Source organism: Primulina eburnea, chromosome 10 (genome assembly GCF_022965805.1).
Source record: "Primulina eburnea isolate SZY01 chromosome 10, ASM2296580v1, whole genome shotgun sequence".
Taxonomy (NCBI): domain Eukaryota; kingdom Viridiplantae; phylum Streptophyta; class Magnoliopsida; order Lamiales; family Gesneriaceae; genus Primulina; species Primulina eburnea.
In genome coordinates this window covers 749679-767258 of record NC_133110.1, presented here as the reverse complement: position 1 = coordinate 767258, position 17580 = coordinate 749679, and the positions used below count along the sequence as shown (strand labels likewise).

The window sequence follows — 17580 nt, the reverse complement described above, 5'->3', positions numbered from 1 at the left end:
TTGATCTTCTTCTTTGCCATTCATTTATGAATAGATTCATGTCGATCGATGTAGATGTGTATGATCAATTGTGGTTTATTTTATGACCATAAGTTCAAAGAGAAATACCCTTTCATGTTTATTATGTTATCCACATAATAAAAAAGGAAAAACAAATTTGAGCACCAATAAAAGAATTCCCCGATCAATTGGAGAAATGGATATCCTGTGACAAGCCTGGACAAGGATCCCCACATAATAGCAAATACTAGAGTCAAGGATCGAATTAATATAATATGTATCCACAATACAATATATATATATATATATATAATATTATATATATCATATATACATATATATAATATATATATCAAAATATAAATATATAATCTAATTAGTCATCTATTTATATTCGTTAAATGGGTTCAGAATGACACTCATGTTTTTTATAAATATTATAATATGGTCAATATCTATAGATATATAACTTTCTTATATAATCATATAAAATGAAAAATAAAATTTTCAAGAAATCAAATTTCAATATTTGAATTGCAACATAGTATTTACTCTGACATCTGTGTATAATTGTACTATATAGTATATATATATATATATCTATATATATATATATATATATATAATATATATATATATATATATTATAATATACACTAATCATATATAAATTGGAGAAAACTGCATTTTTAATCATATTATTTTGGTCATCTATGTTATCAAATTTCGGTTTTAGTCATGTAAATTCAAATTTGGACAACATTAGTATTTATCTGACATAGTGTTGATATGACACTATACACGTCAGCGTGACATCAACAGTTGCAATATTGGTGCCATGTATATGTGTTACTAGTTGATGTAGTGAGCACCAATTAGAAACACCACATTTATTTACTCAAAAACAGTAACAATATTATCTAAAAAATTAACAATGTTATATATTTAGTTTGCGCCACACTTTCGAAGAATTCTATTTAATAGTGATTTAAGGGGTCGTTATAATGAAGATTGTGGATCCACCATGTCTTAATCCGTGACCATAAAATTTCATTTAAAAAGAAAAACTCCAAGGGAAAGTCTGGCCAATGAAGTAAGTATTTCCTGCCAAAAATAGCCACACGAGCTGCCATATATATAGCACAAATATTGACAAGAAACGATTCTTAGTACTAGAGCTATATTGTAGGTGCTTGATTTGTATCTAGCTAGCATGTATAATATATGATCCTATTCCGACATTAATTCTGGTTAGTATCTGTCCTTGAATTGTGTCGTGCAGTCTTGTTCACGAATCATATTAAAAAATTTGCTTGAATAGTTCAATAGTCACCAGAAAACTCGAGACTCAGTACCGCATGCGATGTGGTGGTTGTGGAAATGAAAGGTACACAATGAAATAAAAATTAGGGTTCATTTGCAAGATTGTTTGTTTCTTCATACCTACCATTTTTCAATCGAATATCACTTTCAGCAACTCATTTATTTTTTATCCATAACGATAGCAATCATAGCCTCAAATTTTATGATAGAAGCAGATTTATGTCTTTTGATAATGAAACATAAACTTTTAAATAAATACTTGATAAAAAATGCAGCACGTCGATTTGAAGGTTCTGTAGTAATCGCTTACTTTCGATTGATCATGTATACTAGATAAATCCATGTATAGTAATCGATCATTTACGGTATATCACAATTTGTATTTGTATATTCCTGCTATTCTAGTTGGATCTTAGGCCGGCAAGCAGTGGCTTGTTCAAACCCTAATATAAATTCAGTAACATGCTCTTATTTTGAAGGTTTGTGGGTGAAAGATATTATAAATATATTTCACAAGTAGAAAGTATGTTATTGACACCAACCTCTCAGTCAAGTTGGTATTGTCATAAGGATAACAACTTTAACCCGACATGGTGGGTTACGTTTGGGGACTAATTTTCGGGCTCGAGTTCGGACATTTTTTTAAATCCCCAAAATAGTTCATGCGGGTATGAGAATCCATCCCTGGACCCGTCACCAATATTAATAATAGTAATAATAATAAGTTTGGGTATTATCCCAACATACCCCTACTCACATATTATTATTTTTCAAGTAGAGATGAGGACGAAGACGTGGATTTAATTATTCTATGGGTCTTCGAACCCGAAAAAAACGGGGATTAAAACAATATACATTTGAGGAGGTCATATTTTTTTAAAATAGTTGAACAAGATTATTTTACAAATTTCTCCATTGTCATTCTTAAGTATTTAGTCAGATAGGATAACAAGAATAATAAACAATAATAGTTAGTATCGAAAATAATGAAAAAAAATAATTACAGTAATAATCCACTAAAAAAAACTTACATAAATAATTGTAATTTATTGTCCAATTGAATTCCAAGAATCTTTAATATGCCAGAATCATGGTTCATGGCTCGGGCTCCACGGGGCTGAGAATTCTTTTATCTTTTTTTATTTGTCCAAAATAAAAAAAAAATAAAAAATAAAAATTCAACTCTATTAAAAAAATCTTGCTTATGTATATCCATCATAAATATAATATCTTGCCTCATTCGATCGTCCTCAATGGAACTCTTTCCAAAATCATGAGTTAGACAACTGTCTACTCGACATAGACAAAATTTAAAATATTTGTTTACACGAAAAATCCTTGCATTTTATCTATAATATCTATAAGTTTATTTTATCAGACTTTACAAAATCTCTCATCCACAAATTATTATTTAATAAAGGCCGGGAAATTAACAAGTATGATAATGCTTATATTCTTATTTGTGCTACCATTTTCAAAGGAAAAAATCTATGAATTCATTATTAAAAAATTCCTTCTCCGTCTACATGACATACGATTTTTCGTAAACTCGTATATATACTAATCACTTGATATTACTTTAGGTCTCTTGTGAGACGATCTCACGAATTTTTATCTGTGAGATGGGTCAACTCTACAGATATTCGCAATAAAAATTAATATTCTTAGCTTAAAAAGTAATATTTTTTCAAGAATGACCCAAATAAAAGATTTGTCTCACAAAATACGACTCGTTTTGCTATTATTTTATAATATGATTTGACAAATTCAAATCGCGTCTTATAATCCTATAATATAGAACTATACTTAAATTAACTTCTTCCATGAACAATTAATATTTGGACATGGTGAGTCCACGAAGTTTTCTTAAAATAGTATAAAATGGGATGAATTGACCATTGTATAGCGAAACAACAATAAATGTAATCAAAACCCTCGAATCATAGTAATTCAAAACTTGCGAAATTGGTAATTAATACATAAACAAAAACTAAAGAAAAAGACAGAATAGAATTGACAGGCAATACGTAAACCATAAAAGGATAGTGGTGAAGGGAGGGGAAAACGAAAGGCAAGAAAGACAGTGACAAGATCTTTGGCTGGTTAGGTCAATGAATCTGATCTTTTGTTCATAAGTATTAAATTTGGTGAAAATTTGTGTTACCTTATTTTTTTTACACCCTTTGGTGAAAACTTTCACGTCAAAATTTGAATATCCTTTCCCCCCTTGTCTTGGTTACAATAATATGATGATGTTATTTGCTGTTACAAGGACGATCGAGTATGGGTCAAGTACTGGTGAAGTGCAAGCCTTTTTGCTAAACTGTGCATTAATGGCGGAAACCCATTCCAAAGGCATACCATACCACGTGTGAGAAAAAATATGAAGTAGCTAGCAAATACCGATGTTGTCTTGGGGATATCAAATAGGGAGAATTGGGCATAGGCTAGTTTGGATAGATTCACCCTCTTACAAACAAGACTACTTTAATCCTAGGAATCCATTTAACTCGTTTAATTAAATAAATAAATTTCAAAGAACCTTGAAAATGTAAATACTGTGACTTGGGTCAGGAACAAGACACAGTCTCCCACACGTAGCATGTGGATTTAAGATTAGTCAATTATAACTCCGAGCCTAGAGAGATTAAAAATCAAGTAAACTTATTTGTTCCATATATGCTGCTAAAATATTTAATTCACTTGGAGTTCGCCCAAAACTCTACGAGATTGCGTGGTTTGTGGGTCGGTTCAAAATTAGTGCCATATCATGTTCTCTATTTTATATAATATAATAATAATAACGAGTAATACATTATTTTTAAAAGATTTTATTAAAAAAAGTGGAATATTTACCTATAGAGATGAAATAATAATGGACAAAGGAAAAGAACATTCTCGAATTTGATCTACAAACTTTAGAGGGCCTAAATAACATCCTCCGAGAATGTAAAATCAATTGGTTTCTTCTTCACTGTACAAAGAGACAAAGTGCAAGTTAATTTTAATTTTGTATTGAAGATGAATTATTTTATGGAAGATAATAAATTACATGTAATAAATCATGCAAATTTTGGTATGGATGATAATAAATAACATGCAATAAATCATGAAACCTTTAGCATGAAGAAGAATAAATTACATACAATAAACCATGCAACATTTGACATGGAGGGATAAGGTCTAAAGTCACATTGGTGCCTAAATAGTGACAAATAGATGAGTGAAATTACACCAAAACAACACCAAAAGTCCTCTCTAAAAGTTGCAATTTTCGAGTACCAAAAATTCTGCTCAATTTCAGAAAATTTTGCTCATTGTTTTACATGTCCAAATCCGATCTACAACGTTCAGAATATACCTACATGTGTTTTGAGCAACATATCCAAAATTCAGATTGATCCAACAGTTCAATTAAGCACAAACATTTTTTCAAGGTGACTAGTTTTCGGTGTCAAACTCCAACTTGTTCATTCCAAGATTTTTGGAACAATCTTTCAAGTAAGTGGGTTTTTGCTATACTTTTATGTACACTTGCATTTAATAAGTGTACTATTTGATATATAGTTTAACTGTAACATACTTGTTCTTCGTAATTGTGTCCACATTTGCACAAAAATAAAATATATATGTTTTTGGAAATTCGATCGACATTTGTTATTTCTTCGATTTGCTAAATGATATTTGAAAGCATGTTCGAGAAAAATGTTTTTGAAGGCACTGTTATGATTCACATTTTAAATTGTCAGGAAATTCCGACATTTGATTTGATTTAACCCTGATGCAGTGGGATATAATAACTGATATTATGTCCTCGTCCCTTAGAAGATATAAATTAGGGAATTGATTAGTTAGCCATGTAAAATAAGAAGATTTTCAGTGTCATTTGTCCGATTTAATATGATATGATTTGAACATGCTTTCTGTATTCGGATAATATACAATATATATATATATATATATAGATATATTTGTTATCAACTATGATCGATCGACCTCTACTTGGTGAGTATTTACCTAAATACTAACCCCTTACTTCTTCGCCTCAGATAAGAACAAAGAACAAATTGAAGAAGAACAAGAATATTTCTTTAGATGTTGAAGATCTCAACTTGTAACAAAACCAGTCATGTTATTTTGTTTTTATTATATTTGTTTACGCTTCCGTATTTCGTTTAAAGTTTGTAAAGACATTGATATGATTTATGAAATAGACTAGTTTTGGATATTTGATTACTACGAGGCTTGTTGTTACTAGTCATATGATTATTGACAACGTCAGATATTCCACATCTCAGTTTCAAGACGTGACATTCTTTAGCGGAATTTTCGTCAAATTAAGAAAGTTCTCCGATAATCCTCTCATTTCGCTAGTTCGGAATATTGGTCATCTCGCACGGTTTACTCCATTTGGTTTGTGCATAATGTACTAAACCTTTTCCAACTCATACATCGAGCATGTACTTGGATGTTTGTGTATATCATATCTATGCCTAGGACTCTTTTTTGGTTGGTGTAGTTGTTTAAACTTGTTCTTGTGTGTCTATATATATATATATATATATATATATATATATATATATATAAAGGAAGGATTCCCCGTACCATATAAAAGTCGCATTGACCAATAGATAAGGTAAAATGATTGAAGAAAATGAAATGCGATCCCAAACAAAAGTCCTCAAATTGGGACTTCTTGCCTTGGGGTCCCAAGACACTAGTCTGGTTTGACCCCAAAAAAGACCTCTAGATTGCTTTATAAACAAACATTTTGTTCTAACGTTTTAAAACATTAAAACGTAGAAGTATGCCCCCAAAATATGCACGCGAAACCCCAAAAAAATCTGCATCTGAAACCTGTTTACCATTTTCAAAAATTTCGTTTTATGCAATAAAAATATTTATGGATCCAACACTGCCCAACATATCAGAGGGGAAAAGTAGTTTTTACAATAAGAAGATAATTCCACGAGACATCTCCCAAAATCTGGACACCAATAATCTCAAGAAACCGATATACTTTTATGTAAGCGTAAATAAGAAGAATAACAAATGTTTTCTGCAGACGGACCCATTTTCCATCATATCTCCCCCGGCTGACCGCGGGCAGTCCTGAAAATAAAAGAAAAATAAGAAGTCGGGCAGGTTGTGTGGGGGGTCCTGTTGGATATTGTAATGCCATGCTGCCCTTAATATGGGTTCAGAGCCTCGAGAAACACACACATTCAGCGTGTGTGATGTGAGAGAGAGACAGATACTGTGCTACGCTTATTTGTTCTCCTTTTCCCCACCCCCTTTATTCTCTTCAAAATTCGATACACTTCCTGTACTCAAAACTGAGTTCTTTGAGAAGAAATCAAACCACCATCTTCCCCTCTAACGCCCGCCCGTAAATCTCTGGGCTACGTTTCTTCGGTTTCGTATCTTTGATCCTTATTTTCCGCATTGTCCCGTACTCTCGTTTCTGCGTTCACAGTTTGATTGTCTTGATGTTCCTAATTCACTCTTGATTTTTTTTCTTTTTCCCACATTGTTTTGAAGTGATTTTCATCTAGTATTCTTGGAATTCGGTTTGGTTTTGCATGTCACTAAATCAAAGTGACAGGAAACTTGTGGGTTTTTTTTCTTTAGTCTGATTTGTTGTCTCTTTATTGCACAAAAGATATTGCTACCCGCGTTCATCCAATTGATTTTTGCGTCATATTCTTTTGTCAGAATCAATTTCTGTTTTGAATCTCTTAATTGAGAGGAAGGGGCCATAATTTGTTGGAGAAAGAGAAGGAAGTTTACATCTTGCCCGTAATTTCAATGAGTCAAGAAACTGATTTCTATATGAAGTGGTGAGACAATGAGAGATGGAAACTCCAAGAAAAGCAAGGTTTGTTTTAGTGAAAGAAACAGAAGTGCATTAATGAGGTTTCGTGAAATCAACAGTTTTCTGTATTGTTGCTGTTGATTTCTGATTTTTGTGTTTCTTGATCAAGTTTTCATTGCCCAAGACTCTAGTCAAGAAATGGTTCAACATCAAGAGCAGAGCCTGAAGATTTTCATGCTGATGACATCATCAATGGAGGTAGTTATCATCTCGATCTGATTTAGGACTTTGGAGAAAATTGATTGTTGAATCCTGTATTATTGGTTTTTGAGGTCATTTCTGTCCTTTTCTTCTCTTATATCATCATATGGGCATCAATAACTGTTTGATTCTGCATTAAAATATCTGCTTAGATCTCGTATTTGTTGCATTCATTTCTTTGGTGACTTCCTTTTTTTTTTAAGAAATTGTGCCCGAAGGAAACTATATTTTGTTGTTTTGTGCAAATGTGGGTATTCTGCTGCGACAGTGAATTACACGGCTTTAAAAAGCTTTAAGTTTTTGCTTTTTCAGGTGTTGATGAAGAATGGAGGAGCAACTTCTCAGAGAGGGTGCCATTCACAACCAAGAAAAGCAAAAAAGGTCCAGAATCAAACAATTGGTTCATCTTTTGGACCACTGAAACATAATTTGCTATTCCTGGCATTTTCTATCATAGTTTTTCCTTCCATTTCCATCATTCTTGGAATTGCAGCTAATTTCTTTATCGAATCCGCAGAGAAATCGAACAGACTAAACGCTGATCGGCTGCAACGGAATAAGATTGATCTTGATGTCTCCCAAATTACAGATGTACACAACTATAGGTGCGTGCTTCTTTTAAATTTTTAATCAGAACTCTAAATTTTAGTCATTGATGTGAATAAAAGTAAGTCCTTTATTGATGTAACCATTGTTAAATTGGGATAGGATCTTTGTGGCAACATGGAATGTGGCTGGAAAATCACCACCTAGTTATTTGAATCTTGAAGAATGGCTACATAGTTCACCTCCTGCTGATATCTATGTTCTTGGGTGAGTCAATTAATCTCAACCTACCCCTATTTTTACCTTTGGTTAAATGTTGATGAAGTCTCTTTATTAATTATTTTAGGTTTCAAGAAATTGTCCCATTAAATGCCGGTAATGTTTTGGGCGCCGAAGACAATGGCCCTGCTAAAATATGGCTAGCACTGGTTCGAAGAACTCTGAACAGTCTTCCCGGAAGTAGTGACAGTTATCGCACGCCTTCCCCTGTTCCTTATCCAATAATTGAATCAGATGATGACTTTGAAGGATCAAATGGTGAACAGGGTTCCGATTTCTCCCACCGTCGCTCTTTCCAATCATTGAGCCGAAGTATGAGAATGATGGAAAATGACATTTTGCTGCAACAACCTAGACATGATCGCCGGTTCAGTGTATGTGATCATGTGATATATGGGCATAAACCAAGTGATTATTATGATCCAAAAGTTGGTGATGTTTCCTCTGACGACGAAAACGATCTTGGTGAATTGCCTTGTACTCATTGTTACTCACCTCTCTCTTACAGTGGTTATGAGCCAATAGAATATCGAGATCGAAATTCAGGGCAGGCAAGATATTGTTTAGCTGCAAGCAAACAAATGGTCGGGATTTTCCTTACGGTGTGGATAAGGAGGGACCTAAGAGATGCTGTTAATAATCTGAAGGTGTCTTGTGTGGGCAGAGGATTGATGGGATATCTTGGAAACAAGGTATGATTCATTTTTATTAATTTCATGATTCTAGTTGAAACTTAAATGTATCACAAAAAATCATCATCTCATGGAACTAAACTTGTCAGGGTTCGATTTCAATTAGCATGTCATTGCACCAAACAAGCTTCTGCTTCATTTGTAGCCATCTAACTTCTGGAGAGAAGGAGGGTGACGAGCAGCGAAGAAACTCAGATGTCATGGAGATTTTGAGGAAAACAAGGTTTCCCCGGGTTCATGGAATGGGAAATGAGAACTCCCCTCAAACTATTCTTGAGCATGAGTAAGTTTCCCTCCCTATTACATCGTTATGTTTTCCTCTTTGTTTTGTTATGCTGGTCATTCCGTTGTCCCAATATCCCAGTGGTATAAAATGTTGAAAGCTCAGTCAAATTTTCGTGTTCTTTATTTTCCAGTCGAATTATATGGCTCGGTGACTTGAACTATAGAATCGCTCTTTCTTACCGATGTGCAAAGGCTCTAGTAGAGATGCGAAATTGGAGAGCTTTGTTAGAAAACGACCAGGCAAGAAAATAGACTTTGGTTTTTTTTTTTATCAGTTAGATATTAATTATTGTACTAACTGGTGTATCTACATTGTTAAATCCCTTTTTGTGAAAACAGCTGCGCATAGAGCAAAGACAAGGGCGTGTTTTTGCCGGATGGAATGAAGGAAAAATTTATTTCCCTCCTACATACAAGTATTCAAATAACTCCGACCGATATGCCGGTGAGGACATGCATCCGAAAGAGAAACGGAGAACACCTGCGTGGTAATTTTTTTTTTATAAAATCCAGTCCCAAGACGTGACTTTTAAAATGGTGACATTTTCTTGACATTGTTTTTAAAATGAAGGTGTGATAGGATATTGTGGCATGGCCGTGGCCTCCAACAAATGTCGTATGTCCGTGGAGAGTCCAGATTTTCGGATCATAGGCCTGTATACAGTATATTTCTAGCAGAAGTTGAGTCTATCAACCAGTGCCGAATGAAGAAAAGCACGAGTTATTCGAGTGCTAGAGTTGAGGTCGAAGAGTTGCTGCCATATTCATTTGAATATGCGCCATATGATCAACCGAATTTCTTCTAAATATGGATTTGCACTCTCTTCATCAAAAGAGATACATGCTTGCATCCTTTGGCCACATCCTCTCATTCAACATTGGCTTTTTCCCTCTCATTCAACATTGGCTTTTTCTTGCTGGTAAAGTAGAGGAATGAATCTTCGATACATTGATTGGTGTAGATACTCAATTCTTGTCTAGATTAAGATTGTAAATAACAGCAAATTTTGTTGTGATAGTGCTACTGAAGCTTCATTCATTTCTAGTCTTCTACTGAAAGTCGATAAAGAACTGAGCTTCAAAAATCTGTCAAACTTTGTGCTATGTGTAGAATGTCTGGTAAATTTTTTTTAATCAGTTTAGTAACAAATTAAAACATAAGATGTAGCAGATTATTTTATCCCGAGAAAACAAAACAACCCATAAAAATTTATAATTTATTATAAATATTCCCCTCTGAGACGATGATCGGTCCTACACGTGTTGTGAGAATCTAACAAAGTCGTGGTGTGCTCTGGGCATAAGCGCAAGTGACATTGGATATGGCTGTGAAGATCCCACTTTGTATGCCTGGGGAACTGCCAAGTCCTCCACCCATTTGCTTCCTTTTGTCGATTTTTTTGTTAGGTTGAATAATATTTTTTATATAGAAAACCCAAATTATAGCTCTTACATTTTCAATTATTTGTATGTAATATAAACTTTAACACAGAAGTTTATTTTAATTCGATTATTCTTATAATAATAAAATCTCTCCTTTTTTATCTATAAATATAAAATTTATGTTCGTTATTAAAAGAATGACCTAGTAATTTTTTACTAATAATTAAACTACAACTATTAAATAGAAAACTTTGGGTTATATTATAATTTTTTGAAATATATATAATATAAGAATATTAATTTTTCAGAAAATAATTGATCGTAGAGCATATTTAGTATATATCAATATTTTAAATACATAAATAATGGAATTTTTAACTGAAAATAATGATTTATTTATTGATAAATAAATACATGCTTAATTTATGCTACTACTTGTATTCTTCTCATCTATTTATATTTAAATATGTTGCTACCCATATTCACTGCACATTCTTGTGGACAAGACATAAGCACCGACCAAACCTGTCCCAATTATTTTTTAATTACCTTAATTAAAGACAATGCATGTTTGAGAAATCATGTGAATCAAACCTCTCATAGAGAGATTTATAGTGAAAATTTCGATCAACTTTATTCTAAATATAAATATATTGATCGATAAAGACAAAAATTTGTGTGAGACGGTCTCATGGATCGTATTTTGTGAGACAGATCTCTTATTTGGATCATCCATGAAAAAATATTACTTTTTATCACTCATCTCATAAATAAAATTTGTACGATTGTTTCACAATAGACATATTTATTGATAAATGCTTCAGGTTATATTTCAGATGCATGAAACTTTAATTTCACTCGATGTGCATCTCATTTAATTTTGTCCCAGGATATAAGCCACGTGTGAGCTTATTATTGGATGGGTCTCTCTCCATCAAATCAGATGTCATCATCAGGGTCAGAACAATATATCACGTGACGTCATTCGGACCTTTTTCACCCTATTGTCGTATCTAGTTTCGGTAAAAATATGAAATCTGCAATAAGATGTGATTGCTTATTTATTTCAGAGTCCATCTAAATAAATAAATAAATAAATGATGCTCAATTATTTTTATAAAACCAAAAATATTAAAATCTCAGGCATAGATCAGCTGATATTTCATTCTACATACATATATTCTTCAACGACCTTCTAAAATTGCATTGTATAGAACAATAATATTAGTCATAAAAAGCTCGTACTTGGTCCGGTCACACGTATATTAAGCGATCTTATAAGAAGCTCGAACTCGAAAACAATCAACAACGTCCAAGCAAACGACTCACAAGCTAACTTGAGTTATTTTACACACACACGACGAAGAAATTTGGAACATTGCAACGGAGTTGGTTCATGTCACGTAATTTCTTTGTAATGAATAAAATGAGTGTGATTTTGGTGTTAAAATTAAATAGGTATTGCTTGTTGTATAAGTCTGTCAGATGAAACATAAATACGCATACATCAGTTTGTGCACACGAGGGTACATATGCAACGGACTGCCCATCTCTGAAAATCCATTAAATTCAGTTTTTTAAATAAAAAAAAAGTCAAATATAAGGAAAAAAAATGTTGATTAGTTATATTAGTATATTACCCGACCCTGATTCAAAAGAAAAAAAGTATATTACCCGACGTCCCGACCCAGAGGTAAAAGTAAATAAAATAAAATTTAAAAAAAAAATTATTTTGCTATGGTAAAGCTTTTGTTTCTGGTACTAAAAATAAGTTGATGTTTGGTACGTCCAAGTTTTATAATTTTGGGAATAAATACAAAATTAGAACATGGAAGCTGTTGTTTTGTTAGTAGATTTTTAAAAAGTTTTAAAATATGATATTTGTACTTTTTAACGAAAATATCTTCCACAAGATAGTTCGTTCGAAATATATATAAACCGATATATGTTGAATTATATAATTCTGAAATATTATCTATCAGTCGTGTTAACTTATTTGTCAACTTTATACTAAATATATAGATGTATATCTACTAAGTGAGCAAATAGATGAACATGATTGATGAACATCATATCAAAATTGTATGTATTACTTAATTAACGTAGTTTACATATTATTACGTCAGACATACTCAATGTAAATAAAAATCTATCATCAATTCTGACATCGTAAAAATATAGAACATATAATCGATAAAAAAAATTATTATCAATAATCATATCAATTTATCAACAAACACACATAATCTTTTGACTCAACAACTCTTTTTATAATATATAGATATATGTTTGTCTGTATGTATATATGTGAACACATTAATTTTTATTTATGTTTAATTTCTTACAGTGCTTGCGCTGAGTATAGAGTATCAGGTACAATAATGCGTACCACTGCAGGTGATTGTACATGCAGCAGTATTCTCTGATATACTAAATTATCATTCATGATGATTTATTAATATTCAATTGCGTGCCAATATATTCTTAGCCTTTATTTCTATTTCACATTAATAAATTTAGTTATTCCCACAACAAACAGTAAATTCTTCACCAACACGAGTTGATTCGGTTCACATTTAAAATAAAAAATCTTACTTTTGAAATAAATAATAATAATTTTTTATGATCGGATAAAAAATTTATCTCACATAATTGATACGTAAAATAATCTCATAGGAGAATTTTTATTCTCTTTATGATAATGTCGGAGATCCAATTTAATTTATGTTGGATCGAGGGTGCATTAATAAGTATAATATTGGAATTTGTGAACTCCTGTGAAGTTTTAATTTGTATGTCAAGCTATTGGTGTTGTTTCACTTGATGTGATTGACTAGATGATCCATAAAAAAAATAACTTCAAATCTTAATTATTAATATTATCTCTGTTGAAGATATGACTAATTGGTAGAAAAATAGTAAGACCGACTAATATATAGACATACATTTCCTCAAACTCATGTGTTTAACAACCCGATTCATTAGCACTCAAGTAAGTGAACTTTGCGTTACCATATATATAAAAAAATAAAATTACATCCGAGATAAAAGCTGTAACTTGTATCTTAGTGATAAAACGTTTGATTATAACAATTTACGATAAAAAAATTTTTTTAAAAAAAAACTATAATCGATTGGTGACTAAATTTTATAACCTCGCTATCTATTAATTATTATGGTAAAAAAAACTTGTTTGACGGGGCTACAAGTACTACCATGCTGCCTATCAACACAACCTCCTCAAATGATATGGGTGTATTTGGCGGCCCATTGGGCTTCTAGTGGACCCAAAGTAATTAAAAGAACACACCTACCTCTGGGCTGAATTAGGCTGGGCTATATATACATTAATTACACACTCCGTGATCCATACAACACACAATGTATATGTCGATACATCAATAAATCGATGCATTAAATAAAAAAAAACTGAACAAACAATCAAAATGGGTGTGTGGGAGTGGGGAAATGAAATCTATTTGAACCAAAAGCTGTCGGGAGACCAGCGGTGTTTTATTTAAAGATACATTTGATATTTACATCTCAACAGTTCTTAGACATATAAACTAAAATTCCAGGAGACCGGATCAAGATTAGTGCATGTGCTTCATCTTTTCTTCACATATCAGAAAAGTCACGGGCCTGCTGGCGAGGTCCCTTGAAGAAGAACTCCTCTTCTTGGCTCCTGAACACTTGATCTACTTCTCTTTCTGGAACCCCAAAAGCCAGTTCCTTTGCCCCTCTCTCTAGCTTATTAATCACGTTTCTCTTCCCTGTACAATACATATATATTATTGAAATCTGCGAAACTTAATTTGTATATGGAGAATTTGGTGATAAATGACGTCGTAGACTTTACCTGCGAGTGCGTGTTTTTCGTTGTCATTGGCGTGGACTACAAAGCACATGAGCTGCAGATTCTGATTGTTTGAGGCCACAGCCACGAAAGGATGACCTGCTGGTACAACCACCACAGTGCCGCGTTTCAGGCGGGAGCTGATTTTCTGATACCTGGGGGTGTCGCTGGACTCACGGCGGGAGCCTGGCTGCTCGCGCTGGCTGCTGCCTTCGTGGTGGTTCTGTGACTGCAGAGACTTCATGTGAGGACACGCCATTTCGTAGAAGCCTGCTCCGTCTTTTACTACACAGATCTTTGTTGCCCTCGAGTTGTAGTATAGAGCCGTCATTGCACCCTAACAATTTGAGGGGGAAAAACAAATTACTTGATCTGTGGGTAAAAGATGAGAAACTATCAAGAAACATCGGAAACAAGAAAACAGGATTTTACCCTGGAGATGTTGGTTAAAGTAACAGCAACATCAAGGTCTTGTAGAAACCTGAGATGGCTAGAATCCACTTCATAGAGCTGTCCAAATTGGTTGGCATGAGTCGGGTGTTGCTCATATATATTGAAAGTGCCCTTCGATTCTCCACCGCCAAACGGCCAGATTCCGCCCTCCTCGTGGTGGCTCATTCCCTGGATTTGCTCCCTGGAAACCTTCAATATCGCACCCTGCCTCTGCTGCCCAAATAACTTTTCTATCTTATCTCTTCTCACCTATGAGAAACACGGAAAATCAAATCACCATCCCGAGGAAGAATATTCATTTTTGCCAGAAATTGAACTGGTTTATGTAAAAAAAATTACATTGAATGCGGCTTCCAGTATTTCATTGCTGAAGACCCTGTAGAATGATTCTGGATTCTCCCCTCCAGCGCCGTAAAAAGCCTGTTTAATTTGTCAAAAACCAGTCTAAAATATATTACAGATCTTCATGATATCCATCAATTCAAGAATCAGTACTTCACCCTAATTACCTCAAAATTACCAGGAGTCGAAACTGGCTGCATCAGGTTCGCTAGAACGAGTCTTTCATTCTGATCCCTATTGATAAGATAAGCAGTAGTCCCCGCTTTGATCCTCAGTATATCACCTTCTTTGATATTGAAACTTTCCCTCCTGTCTTTCGTCACTAAGCTTGCTGTTCCCTTTCCTATATATTACAATTTACAGGGATATGTTAAGATAAATATACAAACATAGGTTATTCTGACACTACAACAATACCTTTTGCAACAAAAACCAGAGCTTCGGCATCCCAATGATTAGGAACAACGAAAGTAAGAGGATCAGCTTCATAAATCGCCAAACGATAATTCTCGATGCCTCGGAAGAGTTTCTTTGACCTGTCGGTGAATTTCTGCAGGATGCGAACGCGGCCGTGTTGGGTCTGCGGCCCGGTGACAAAATGGTGATCCTTGAACACGTAAGGATTTTCCTCGTGTTGCTGCTTCTCTTCTCCTTCTTCCTCCTCCTGTCTCTCATTTCCTTCGTACCTTTCTCTCTCTTTCTCGTATTCTTTCTGGCAGCTACTCTGGCAGCGTTCTCTTTGCTGGCCTCGTTGAGTTTCGCAGCCCTTCACACACTCACGCAGCCGCTCGATCGGGCTCTCGCGGTTCCAGTACTGATCCTCTTCACCATAAGAGCCATGGCCACCACCGCCGTGCTCCCTTTCCTGTTTCTGTCTACTACATTCTTCGCAGCGCCTCACGCACGCTTCCCTCTGCCTCTCGTCGAATTGTTGCTGGACTTTGCACTGGTGCTTGCACTGCTTCAGCTCCGGGTCTTTAACCCCGAACGCTGAAACAAGCAACAATGCAAAGACCGCCAAACAGAAGCTCTCTTTGGTACTCATCCTTTAATTTTCCTCGTAATTTCTCAGTGATGAAGATGAATTGAATCGCACGTACACTTCAGATTTATAGTTCCCCGAAATGCGTGGTTTTGCATGGAAGTGACGATGCCATGCATGCATAATAACAGTTGTCCGCTCTTACGTGTCTCAACAACAGCGAAACTCATCGCCGCGTATTTAGCTCTAGCTATCTCACAATCAAATGTTTTTTTTTGGGGATTTAATATTATCCAAAATGTCTTACAAATCTAAAATTTATTGCATGAAATTCATAAGATACCGTTAGAAAGTTTCAATATAAGCCAATTTCCATTATACTTGAGAATTATCTAAATCGAAACATTATCGTGGGACAGATAAGTATGAATCAATGAAAGAAGGACAAAAGGAGACACAGACGAAGTACATTGAAGTTCAGAAACTGAGGTGTTCTTTGTTTTGGACTGAAACTAAATTTGATGAGCATGCATTCCGTACTTATCACAAGCTCTCCACTTCAAAATTTTCTACGTACCACGACATAGACAATTATCACCACATAAAATACACATTGTACCATATCTGTTGTATACAATCAAAATAAATTTAGAAACATAAACTTGAATTGAAAATGGCTTCGCATTGTGTTAAAATGATTCCACTGAAATCGAAATCAACAATTTTAGAACCCCTATGACATGCGAATAGATAATTTTCTATTTTCGTTTTTAAAAAATTGGTAAAGAAGGGATAAGATCGAGTGGAAGAGCAGGTCGCAGCAGACCTATCGATATCTATTTTTGAGTAGGTCTTATATAAAACGTCTCACGGATCTTAATCTGTGAGACGAATCAACCCTACCCATATTCATAATAAAAAATAATACTTTTAACATAAAAAATAATACTTTTTCATGGATGACCTAAATAAAAGATATGTCTCACAAATACGACTTGTAAAACCGTTTTACATAAGTTTTTGCCATCTATTTTATATATTAAAGTTGAACCTAATAAAAACAAAATGGATATCAATTTTTTTTTCTCATTTTACCTTATGTCATACCAATATTATAATTTTGTTTTCTGTTTTTTGAAATTTTAAAATAAACTTTTATTTTTTAAATTCCAACATTCAAATAGCACTTTAATTACTCGATAATTTGTCAAATTTCACTTTAATCTCTCAATAATTATAATTATTATTTTTTAAAATTCTAACAATTCAAATAACACTTTAGTCCCTCGATAATTTGTTAAATTTCACTTTAATCTCTCGATAATTATAAAAAAGACTTACACACACGCATGTGCACATAATA

General features: G+C 33.6%; 2 protein-coding genes across 2 annotated transcripts; one reads left to right on the top strand and one right to left on the bottom strand.

The window, feature by feature from the left end:
* Window positions 1–6517: 6517 nt before the first annotated feature.
* LOC140804056 (type I inositol polyphosphate 5-phosphatase 4-like) lies at window positions 6518–10311 on the top strand. The gene is given in 11 exon segments (XM_073159936.1): window positions 6518–7201; window positions 7308–7352; window positions 7354–7396; window positions 7712–7780; window positions 7917–8004; window positions 8108–8212; window positions 8292–8916; window positions 9006–9199; window positions 9333–9441; window positions 9541–9689; window positions 9773–10311. Coding segments are annotated over 11 exon segments (1692 nt in total). The 5' UTR covers window positions 6518–7171; the 3' UTR covers window positions 10008–10311.
* Window positions 10312–14158: 3847 nt separating this feature from the next.
* On the bottom strand, window positions 14159–17047 carry LOC140803549 (vicilin Cor a 11.0101-like). The gene is made up of 6 exons (XM_073159461.1): window positions 15653–17047; window positions 15403–15578; window positions 15233–15313; window positions 14873–15142; window positions 14444–14777; window positions 14159–14357 (listed from the first exon to the last, which is right to left on the bottom strand). The coding sequence occupies exons 1-6, from the start codon at window positions 16278–16280 to the stop codon at window positions 14203–14205; spliced, it is 1644 nt and encodes a 547-aa protein (XP_073015562.1). The 5' UTR covers window positions 16281–17047; the 3' UTR covers window positions 14159–14202.
* Window positions 17048–17580: the final 533 nt, after the last annotated feature.

Bases quoted from the DNA above. Each gene is read 5' to 3' on its own strand.
- LOC140803549 (XM_073159461.1), bottom strand. From the start codon at position 16,280: ATGAGTACCAAAGAGAGCTTCTGTTTGGCGGTCTTTGCATTGTTGCTT. The intron at 15,579-15,652 runs GTATTGTTGTAG...TGTAATATATAG, and splicing joins TCTGGTTTTTGTTGCAAAAG to GAAAGGGAACAGCAAGCTTA. The intron at 15,143-15,232 runs GTAATTTTTTTT...TGTTTCTCATAG, and splicing joins TACTGGAAGCCGCATTCAAT to GTGAGAAGAGATAAGATAGA.